This window comes from Arachis hypogaea, chromosome 19 (genome assembly GCF_003086295.3).
Source record: "Arachis hypogaea cultivar Tifrunner chromosome 19, arahy.Tifrunner.gnm2.J5K5, whole genome shotgun sequence".
Lineage (NCBI taxonomy): Eukaryota > Viridiplantae > Streptophyta > Magnoliopsida > Fabales > Fabaceae > Arachis > Arachis hypogaea.
The window spans coordinates 152459956-152471610 of NC_092054.1; the positions used below are offsets into that span (position 1 = coordinate 152459956).

At 38.1% G+C, this 11655-nt stretch overlaps 2 protein-coding genes across 2 annotated transcripts; both read right to left on the reverse strand.

The window, feature by feature from the left end:
- Positions 1 to 346: 346 nt before the first annotated feature.
- LOC114925982 (uncharacterized) lies at positions 347 to 1135 on the reverse strand. Its single transcript, XM_029295814.1, has one exon. It carries the CDS (start codon positions 1133 to 1135, stop codon positions 347 to 349), a length of 789 nt encoding a protein of 262 aa, XP_029151647.1.
- A 9-nt stretch (positions 1136 to 1144) lies between these two features.
- Positions 1145 to 1852, reverse strand: LOC112779106 (uncharacterized). Its single transcript, XM_025823359.1, has 2 exons — positions 1398 to 1852; positions 1145 to 1328 (listed from the first exon to the last, which is right to left on the reverse strand). The coding sequence occupies exons 1-2, from the start codon at positions 1850 to 1852 to the stop codon at positions 1145 to 1147; spliced, it is 639 nt and encodes a 212-aa protein (XP_025679144.1).
- Positions 1853 to 11655: the final 9803 nt, after the last annotated feature.

An 11655-nucleotide genomic window follows, 5' to 3' on the forward strand; every position in this document is an offset into this window, starting at 1 on the left:
TGAGGAGGTTGTTGGATCAGCATCAGCTATGGATCAGCCGACGTTCGACGTGGGTACTAGCTCTCAGCTGTTTGGGAACGTGACCCCAGATGCTTTTGCTGAGTTTACTACCGCGGCTGTCGGGATGGACATTGATGATCCTGTTACTGAGTCCGAGTTCTACAGGGACATAGCAGACATGCTTAGGGATGATGATGATACCCATTATAGGCCACAGCTGCCTGAGGAGCATGCCATTAAAGAAACATGTTGACAGTCACAGACTTAACCAACCATACATTACTAAGATTATCTAGACCCTGAAACAACTGAAATAGCATAGACGGCATTTTAGACGACATGAGATCTACGCATCCCCTCCACCACTCTGTCTCCGCTGGTGACAGTTCCTCCGCGTATGCCCAGGCTGACGGCATAGCCCACAACGCTTCGGCTGGTTCTCCTGAGACTGATCCATACTTCCACGGATCCTGGTTGCCTTTGGACGACCTTCCTTTGCACGCCGCATATTAGGGTCAGGAATGATGGTAGGCCCAGCATATGGAGGCCATAGTCCTTCAGGGATAGGTGGGAGAAACCCCTGCTTGTAAACGTTGAACACCTCACTCATACGATACACCTCGTGAACATATGACGCCCAGTTAAGCCGGGAGTAGGCGCAACACGCAATGGCGTGGCAACAAGGATAATGCAGCGCCTGAAAGTGGCCACAGTCGCATCGGTGATCTTTAAGGGAAACTCTATAGCTACCCAGCGAGAAGCTCCCGGTTGGTGTTGTCTCCGCGACGGTGTACTCGGACTGATGCCTGTCGTATAATGTCACAGTGAAGCACCTAGAGTCTCTTAGGTTCCGATCAATAGCCTTGACCAATGCCTGACAGAATTCATGCCCAGATCCGAGTTGTGCCTCTGCTGTCTGTCCCCGTACCACAAATACCTGAGCAAGCCTCCCGTAAGTTGACTTAACCAACGATGTGACCGGCAGGTTGCGAGTTCCCTTTAGCACGGAGTTCATACATTCACTGATGTTTGTGGTCATGTTCCCGAACCATCGACCAGCATCCTCATGTTGGGTCCATTTGTCATACTCCATCCGGTTGGCCCAGTCACACATTGCTGGATTCTCAGTCCGCATGATGTCAAATCAGTAGTAAAACTCAGCCTCAGTCTTTGCGTAGGCAGCATTCACCAACATCCTCCTTGAGTCCTTACCTTTGAACGTTAGGGCGAAATTCGCTGCCACATGCCTAATACAGTAGGCCCGGAAAGCCCGAGGAGGTAGCCACCCAGTCTCAGGTGCCTCAAGCGCTGCCTTGATCCCATTATGCCTGTTAGAGATAACAAGGATACCTTCCTGAGGAGTCACATGCTCTCAGAGATTGGACAAGAAGAATGACCACGACTCTGCATTTTCGCCCTCCACAAGGGCAAATGCTATCGGGAGGATGTTCGAGTTCCCGTCCTGAGCTATCGCCAACAGCAGCATCCCTCCATACTTCCCATACAAGTGGGTACCATCAATACTGACGAGGGGCTTGCAATGCCGGAATGCCTCGATACAGGGTGGAAATGTCCAGAAAAGCCGGTAAAAGTACATCGTCGACTCATCAACCCCACCACCAATCCAAACAGGAGACGTCTTCAGCACCGTGATTGTTCCCGGCATTGTCGCCTGGACCCCTAGCATCCAACGTGGCAACTCCGCGTAAGACTCTTCCCAATCTCCATATATTTGTGCCACTGCCTTCTGCTTAGCCATCCAAACCTTCCTGTAACTAGGCCTGAAACCGTAATCGGCTTCTGTCGCTTGTTGAAGTACCTTTACCGTAACCGCAGCATCTGCCCTAACCATAGGAAGAATCCTCGCACAGATAACATGGTAATCCAGCTGACGGTGATCACTTGAAATAGAAGTTACGGTGATCACGAATCAACCAACTATAACCCTTGCCGAATTCCTTGCATTTTCCATGATACTTCAAATGATCTGATTCGATGACTCTGTACTCAACACCTCGCCGGATGCTATAGTCCTTGACACTCAGCACAGCTTCATCTTTACTCTGGAATGATTGCCCAATCTGAAATTCTGTAGAAGATCCCCCCACTGTATTACCACCGTCTTCCTGTTGACCAAGAGCATCCAAGTTTAGTGTGGAGAAGTGTGGAGGGTTCTGATGAGAACCAGAACTTGAAGGCCGATGCTGCGCATGTGGATCGCCACCTGTGTCATCGTCGCTGTCACCTACGATATCAACAGGCTCCTGGTCAGACTCATCGTCACGCATTGCATTCTCTACTTGATCAGGTCCACCAAAGTCTTTGATATAAGGTAACAGGCCACCACCGGTGCCCAGAACGTCGGGAGGCTCAATGACTGCTGCATTCTCCAAAGGTACAGAACAAACAACCACCGTTCGGTCTAAATCAGCCGCAAACGAAGGTGATTGAACTGGCGGAAGATATGGTCTGACTGCAGGCATCGAACTAGATGCACCACCCGCGGCAGTTGGGCTAGGAACTGGAGCGGATGCCCCAGAACTATCAACACCAACCTCCAACTTCGCGAACAACTCATGGATTCTGATCTCCGGAAAACTCCTTACACAGTAGAACAAAACCCTAATATCTTCATTAGCCTTAACCGCAAAGGTTTCATACTGAACACCGGTCGAGACAACCGCCATGAGAATCTTGTAGAATAGTTTCTTCACCCACTTGCTACCCAACACACCAAACTTCTCCAAGATGCTGTTCTTCAAATCTGACAAACTCATCGACGAACGGATAAAAATACTCAGTGGTTCTCTGTCGGTAAACTTCACACCATGGCTTTTGCTTTTTTTATTTTCCCAGAGCAATGAACTAAGGCAAGAAAACTCTCTTCCTCACTAGCCATTGTGAGAATGATCTCTTATGGAGCTTGAATCACCCACATATATATAGAGTTCCCGTCATTGTAAACCGTGGGAACCTACAAGGTTTTCTGGCCATTATTTACCCTACATAAACCGTTGTAACCCACAAGGGTTTATGACCAGTTCATTTTCCTCGTAAACCATGGTGACTTACCACGGTTTATGCCTGCCACGCCTCCTTCGTAAACCGCTGGGACCTCCCAAGGTTTACACTCAATAATGTTTCCCCCTAAACCGCTGGGACATGCCACGATTTATGCACGTTTCGGAAACCGTGGGCTGCCACGGATTACATAGAATATGATTTTTGCACATGCACGTAACAACAATCCATTTTTCACATTTAGGTAAATGATTCTGCCATTTTATTTAAATAAGTAAATTGCCCTAAAATTTGTGGATGATAGTATTGGTGATATTTCTTCTACGCCGTGATGTATCAAAGGTAAATATTTTGTTGAATTCGTTGTTTCTCTTGAAAAATTAAAAATATTTTGGCTAATATTTTAATTTTTATTATCTTTATTAAACATCTTTATCCTAATAAATATATTCTACCAATCTATATATATTAGACTACATAAAATCAGGTCACTATAAAACCATAGGTTTCCTTGCATAGTCTTACTACGTGCATCAGAAGATGTTATCTATACTTTTCCAACAGAAATTGAGGCTATTTGGTAAGTAAAATTTGTGCATATACTCTGATGGCAATAAATCATAGAGTCAATTAAGGAATTTTTTTGGTGTGGATATGTTCTATTTAGGCTCCACGGCCCCGAGAACGAGGAACCGCGTCTCCGTTTCAAAGTCTTCTCAAACACCACCGTTGGGTGGATGCACTTTATCATTTCTCACATACGTGGGGGTTCCTCAGCAGCTTATGGTATCGATGCTGTTGAACGAGGCTGAAGATGACGCGGTTATAGTACATGATCTCAATCGTCCATTGCTTACAAATGCTATTTTGAAGAAAAGGTTATACTTCTCGGTTAGATTAAAGTTAAAGTTAGTCATGATAAATCAATTAATTTTACTTCAGTTAATAATAAGACATGTCATAAGGGATAATTTTTTTTGTAATTTGGAGAGAATTAAAATAATATTCATATATATATAAAAGAGCATTAGACATTTTTATTCTAATAAACATATTCTACCGATCTATATATATTAGAGTACTTTAAGAGTACCTACAAAATATTTAATTAATAAAGTAAAATACATATCAAATTTAAATAATTATATATTCTAACTCTTATAATATTATTTAATGATTGATAAAATTTGTAGATGATAGTATTAGTGATATTTTTTTTACGCGGTGATGTATCAAAGGTAAATATTTTGTTGAATTCGTTGTTTCTCTTGAAAAATTAAAGATATTTTGGTTAATATTTTAATTTTTATTATCTTTATTAAACATCTTTATCCTAATAAATATATTCTACCAATCTATATATATTAGACTACATAAAATTAGGTCACTATAAAACCATAGGTTTCCTTGCATAGTCTTGCTACGTGCATCAGAAGATGTTATCTATAATTTTCCAACAGGAATTGAAGCTATTTGGTAAGTAAAATTTGTGCATATACTCTGATGGCAATAAATCATAGAGTCAATTAGGGAATTTTTTTGGTGTGGATATGTTCGTTTAGGCTCCACGGACCGAGAACGAGGAACCGCGTCTCCGTTTCAAGGTCTTCTCAAACACCACCCTTGGGTGGATGCGCTTTATCGTTTCTCACATACGTGGGGTTCCTCAGCAGCTTATGGTACCGGTGCTGCTGAACCAGGTTGAAGATGATGCGTTTATAGTACATGATCTCAATCGTCGATTGCTTACAGATGCTATTTTGAAGAAAAGACTATACTTCTCGGTTAGATTAAAGTTAAAGTTAGTCATGATAAATCAATTAATTTTACTTCAGTTAATAATAAGACATGTCATAAGGGATAATTTTCTTTGTAGTTTAGAGAGAGTTAAATAATATTTTATACAAGAGCATTAGACATTTTTATTTTAATAAACATATTCTACCGATCTATATATACTAGAGTACTTTAGGAGTACCTAAAAAGTATTTAATTAATAAAATAAAATACATATCAAATTTAAATAATTATGTATTCTAACTCCTATAATATTATTTAATGATTGATAAAATTTGTAGATGATAGTATCGGTGATATTTCTTCTACGCAGTGATGTATCAAAGGTAAATATTTTGTTGAATTTGTTGTTTCTCTTGAAAAATTAAAGATATTTTGGTTAATATTTTAATTTTTATTATCTTTATTAAACATCTTTATCCTAATAAATATATTCTACCAATCTATATATATTAGACTACATAAAATCAGGTCACTATAAAACCACAGGTTTCCTTGCATAGTCTTGTTACGTGCATCAGAAGATGTTATCTATAATTTTCCAACAGGAATTGAGGCTATTTGGTAAGTAAAATTTGTGCATATACTCTGATGGCAATAAATCATAGAGTCAATTAGAGAATTTTTTTGGTGTGGATATGTTCGTTTAGGCTCCACGGTCCGAGAACGAGGAACCGCGTCTCCGTTTCAAGGTCTTCTCAAACACCACCGTTGGGTGGATGCGCTTTATCGTTTCTCACATACGTGGAGTTCCTCAGCAGCTTATGGTACCGGTGCTGCTAAACGAGGTTGAGGGTGACGCGTTTATAGTACATGATCTCAATCGTCAATCGCTTACAGATGTTATTTTGAAGAAAAGGCTATACTTCTCGGTTAGGTTAAAGTTAAAGTTAGTCGTGATAAATCAATTAATTTTACTTCAGTTAATAATAAGATATGTCATAAGGGATAATTTTCTTTGTAATTTAGAGAGAGTTAAATAATATTCTATACAAGAGCATTAGACATTTTTATTCTAATAAACATATTCTACCGATCTATATATACTAGAGTACTTTAGGAGTACCTACAAAGTATTTAATTAATAAAGTAAAATACATATTAAATTTAAATAATTATGTATTCTAACTCTTATAATATTATTTAATGATTGGTAAAATTTGTGGATGATAGTATTGGTGATATTTCTTCTATGCGGTGATGTATCAAAGGTAAATATTTTGTTGAATTCGTTGTTTCTCTTGACAAATTAAAGATATTTTGGTTAATATTTTAATTTTTATTATCTTTATTAAACATCTTTATCCTAATAAATATATTCTACCAATCTATATATATTAGACTATATAAAATCATGTCACTATAAAATCATAGGTTTCCTTGCATAGTCTTGCTACGTGCATATGTTATCTATACTTTTTCAACAGAAATTGAGGCTATTTGGTAAGTAAAATTTGTGCATATACTCTAATGGCAATAAATCATAGAGTCAATTAAGGAATTTTTTTGGTGTGGATATGTTCGTTTAGGCTCCACGGCCCGAGAACAAGGAACCGCGTCTCCGTTTCAAAGTCTTCTCAAACACCACCCTTGGGTGGATGCGCTTTATCTTTTCTCACATACGTGGGGTTTCTCAGCAGCTTATGGTACTGGTGCTGCTGAACGAGGCTGAGGATGACGCGGTTATAGTACATGATCTCAATCGTCGATTGCTTACAGATGTTATTTTAAAAAAAAGGCTATACTTCAGTTTTTCGAACCACCCACCACCACAACAACAACTAGGGATCTATCATCATGGGGAGGGTGAGAATGAAGGGGAAGAGGATGAGGCGGGTGGTGAGGGTGAAGGGGAGGAGGCTCTCGGAGTTATAATTTTCTTATTAACGATTGTAATAACTTTTTTAGAATACGTATAACCTTTGGTATAAACTTTTGTTGTTGGAAAATATTTACTTATAAACAATCATGTATATGTTAAAGAGTATTAGATATTTTTATTTTAATAAATATACTTTAATAATTTATATACACTAGAGTACTTTTAAGAGTATCTAAAAAGTACTTAATTAATAAGATAAAATATATACTAAATTTAAATAATTATGTATTCTAACTCTTATAATATTATATAATATATAATCTTAATTGCAGTTATTGGTTGATAAAATTTGTGCATCATAGCGTTATATCTCATCTATGCTCTGATGTTGCTTGTAGTATAACTACTTTCCCAAATAAATAGTTAATGCAATTAGCTTCCTATGAATTTGTATTTTGGATTAGAATAAAGAACAGAATTAGACAATCGACTTGAGTGTGTACTAGCCATAATAGCCTGAGAATCTACTTATTAAAGGTGGAGATTTGTAGAATTTCTATGATTTCTTTACAATGCAAAGTTCAAATGTGGGAACTTAGATCGGTCATTGGGTTGTAAAATCTTCTTTCCAAACATTTGCATGTTATTTTTATTATTATTATTATTATTATTATTATGTTTTCTTTTTAGATTTTTGTTAGTTATTTTGCTACTTTTAAATTTTTTTAGTTCATTTGCATCTTGTTTGTTTATATATAACTAGCGGTTCAATAGACATTTTTAGTGCTTATTCAGTCATTTTTTTATTGTTTTTAAGAAATTAATTTTATTTTTTGTTAATATATCATTCACTTTTTAAATTTATTAGATAAGTATTTTTTATTTTAATATTAACGTGACTTTATTTATATCATATTTTATTAAAATTAAATTATTATAATTTTTTTTAAAATGTTAAATTATAAAAACACATAATAAAGAGGTATATATATTATCAGAAAAAATATAGTTCAAAAAATAATGATAATAATATTTAGAAATATTATTTACAAATATAATTATTTATAATTATTATTAAATTTAATTATTTATTTTTAATAGTATTTAATTTGAAGCCGAGATAAAAATTTATATTCAAAGCACACTCTATCTTCATGCATAATTTTAATTGATAAAAAATATTTTATATTTTTTTTAATTTTATATTTAGTTTTTTAATTTTTTTTAATTTCATTTTTTTTAAATTATTAATTTATATCTTTATTATATTATCTTACTATATCAAATACTATTGTTTCTCTTACTATTATTCTCTATACACATGCCTGTCATTGTCTCATCGTTATTATTATATGGAAGAAGGGACAAAAGTACACCTGAAAGTTCATACGCTGGACAGTAATACACTCGATTCGTTTAATGAGTCAAGCGTACACAGTAATTATACACTCCGGCGGACAGAATCACCATTCCGGCCATGAGCGTGTGGCGTTGTTAGTCAGAGTGGACACGTGACTCTATTTTATCCTTGCTGGCACGTTAAGAGTTAGTGAGCTGGCTATTTAGTGCCTAGTCAGATAAAATGTTTTAATTTAATGTTTAATTAGCCAAAATTAACCCTGAAACCCTAAGTCCTTCGTTCTCTTTTATCTTCTGAAGAAAGAAGCTCTATGTTGAAACCCTAACACCTTAACCAATAACTAAGAACATGGCCTCACCCAAAGAAAAATCAAGCTCTTTATCCAGAAATTGTGGCAGCGCTGTTGATGGCGGGTCTTCATTGTTGAGGAACAAGAAGAAGAAGAAGAAGTTTGAGTACAACAACGGCAAGTGTTTGCACGGATTTGAAGCTGTGGTACTCAAGTCTGGAACACAGTGGAATCCAGACAGATTGTTTCTGCGATGTCCTCTGTGGGAGGTAGGTTTCGAAATTGCCTTTCCTCTTGTTACTGGCGTTATCCGTTTGTTTCGTTCTTCACCCCTCATTAGATTGTTGTGTCTAATCTTCAGAGTGCTGAACATCGTTGTGAGTATTTTGTTTGGCTGGACGAAGTAGAAGGAAAAACAAGAAACGTGTGGGTAGAGGCTGAAGAAAGGCCATTGACACAACCATACAAGAAGATGAATGAATTTACAGAGTGTTCCAGTAAGTTGGAAGAAGAGGTGCAACTGTTACAGAAGACAGTTGATATGATTAGGGGTGAAATAACTTGTATTAAGAATATGGTTATGGGTGTTTGTTTAGGGTTGGGTTTTTGGGCATTGTTGATTGTGATGATATATTATCAGAAGTGAGGATCCTGTGTAATAACTTTGAAACTTTGAAAGTTGCATTGAATAAATGGAAGGAAAAAAATGTCTCCTTTTTTGTGAATCACATTTTGTAAGTGGTGTAACATCAACCATTGACATAAGAGAAAAATATAAACCTGTGAGAATTAGGTTGAAAACAAGCAATTTTTAACCAAGCTAACTCATACAATATCCAACAACATCTTGTAAAATCAGAAGTCTTTGCTTCATTGTAATAGCCAAAATAGGCAGAGTAGTTACCATAATCATTGAGTTTTCATACAAGCCAGGAATACCTGATTAACAAGCAAAGTCACAATGTATAAAACATAACACACCACATACTACCAGATTACAAAAAAAAGGTCCCAAGGTCTATGCTGATAAACAAAACAGCCTTCCCCACAAAAACACAAAACATGCACATCAGTCTTCATTAAAGGAACTATGTCTCTGTTGCAGCTCCTTGCATGGTCCCACCTTCACTTGGGCCAACTTGATCAGTTGCTGCAGCTGGGCCATTGCTTCTTCCAGGAACTCCTCTTGGGACTAGCTTTGATGGTCTTGGGCCCGGATTTGGTTGGTGCCTCAGAGTTGGATTTGGCATAAACTGTTCAAACCTCTGCCTCATTGCTGGGCTTGCAGTATTCATGGTTTCAGTGGAGACTATAGGTTTAGAGTTGGGTCTTAGAGCAGTAGCAGCATCATTAGGGTTCTGTTGCTGGGGTGGTGGTGGCTGTGCAGGGTTATTAGTAGCAGCAGCAGCTTCCTCTGCCTCCATAGCTGCAACCTCATCATTCATATCAGCCTGTTTTTTTTTCACAACCCCTACTGTTGTGGCCACTCTACAACATATAAACATGAGAAAAATGTTAATATAACAGTATCTGTGAAATCTAGAGCCAACTCATAAAACATGATATTCATACCTCTCCATAGTATTTGCAACTGATTGTCCCATATCTCCTTTTAAGCTTATGTGGGTTGGAACTTGGCCGTGCCTCATTTTTCTCCTTTCTTCTCTTTTTTGTTAGTCTTCCAATGGGTGTCTTATAGTGAGGGGGCAGTGGAGGATAGCCTTCAGCTTTCTCCCAGAATTCTTTGCTTGGTACGGGGTTTATGTTATGCTGGTATGCTGAGTTATATGCAGCCATTCCCAGCCAATTATGGATTTGGTCTTCTGGCCTACGACCCCTCAGAGTAAGTGCTGCACAAGCGTGTCTACAAGGCAAGCCTGTGAGCTGCCAAAATCGACAAGTGCACTTCTGATTTTCCAAGTCAACAGTAACCTTAGTAGGATGCTTCTCAACCTCATAAATTTCTCCATTGTCATCCCCTGCCCATGTGGGAGTCCATTTATTACTTTCTTCCTTCTCTCTCTCAAGCCTGCTAAGTTGTCTTGGTGCAACAGTACTAACATAGCCACTTAGAGACTTTTTGTTCCTCGCCATAACCCTCATGACATGAACTCTGACTTCCTCTAACATTGTTATGATTGGCTTGCCTCTGTATTTGAGAATCTTACCATTGAAGGTCTCACAGTTGTTGTTAGTGACATTGTCCACCTTAGGCCACTCACTGAAATGTGCCTTTGTCCAAGTTTTTGGGTCAAGTCGATCCAAGTATTCCCAGGCAGCATTGTTGATTCCCTTTAACCTCATCATTGCAGCCTCAAATTCAGTAACAGTGGTGGCTCTACAACATTCCCACACAGCTCCTTTCAACTGTTTATCCTTCCATCTTTTAGTGAAGTTGGCCCAAATGTGCATTGCACAAAACCGATGATGCACTCCGGGCATAACCTGCTCCATCGCTGGTATCAGACCCTCGTTCACACAGACAACAATAATTAACAGGCTGAGTGATACAAATTAATCAAGAAACAACATTTAACAATTACCTTTTGTTGGTCACTCATGAAGTTCCAACCATGCACCCTATAGTTCCCCAAATCACGATGCAGAAGTTCTAGAAACCATCTCCAGTTATCTCTTATCTCTGAGTCAACGACTGCATATGCAATGGGAAAGATCTGATTGTTAGCATCTTGTCCCACTGCTGTAAGCAACTGCCCACCATAGTAACCTTTCAAGAATGTACCATCAAGTCCAATAAATGGTCTGCAACCTTGTATGAAACCTTTTTTGCAAGCGTCAAAACATATGTATAGTCTCTTGAAGATCGGGAGGGAATCAGGCATAGGGGTAGTGTCTATATCAATAGTTGCTCCTGGATTAGCTGTTAGCAAGGCAAGTATGTAATCCCTCAACTCAGCATACTGCTCCCTCTCAGACCCCTCAATATTCTCCCTAGCCTTCTTCATTGCCCTTTGTATTTTTTTGTAGTTGATGGTTACATTGAACTCTCTCCTAAACCAGGCCTCAGCTTCAGATGTTTTAAAGTCTCTTTGGTCCCTCAACTTCTCCTCTAGCTGTTCAATCACCCACTTTCTATCAGCTGACTTGTTGATGTGGCTTCTTGCACAAACATGTTGATTGACAAACGTCTTAACTTGAAAACTCCTTGGTTCATTAGACCTGGAACAGTAGATACTCCAAGGACAGTTTGCCTCACAATAAATTGCCTTACACTTCAATGGTTCCACTCGGCTAAACATTATACTCCTTCCAATTTGTATATTGAACTTCCTAACAGCTCTTTTGAATTGCTCCATTGTTTCGAATTCCATCCCCAGCTCTAAATGTACTGAGCCAAAAGTAGCA

What these genes read in the sequence shown, in the direction of transcription:
- LOC114925982 (XM_029295814.1), bottom strand. Translation starts at nt 1,135, where the DNA reads ATGCGGACTGAGAATCCAGCAATGTGTGACTGGGCCAACCGGATGGAG.
- LOC112779106 (XM_025823359.1), bottom strand. Translation starts at nt 1,852, where the DNA reads ATGGTTAGGGCAGATGCTGCGGTTACGGTAAAGGTACTTCAACAAGCG. An exon ending in GGCGAAAATGCAGAGTCGTG is followed by an intron (nt 1,329 to 1,397) that starts GTCATTCTTCTT and finishes TATCTCTAACAG; the next exon opens with GCATAATGGGATCAAGGCAG.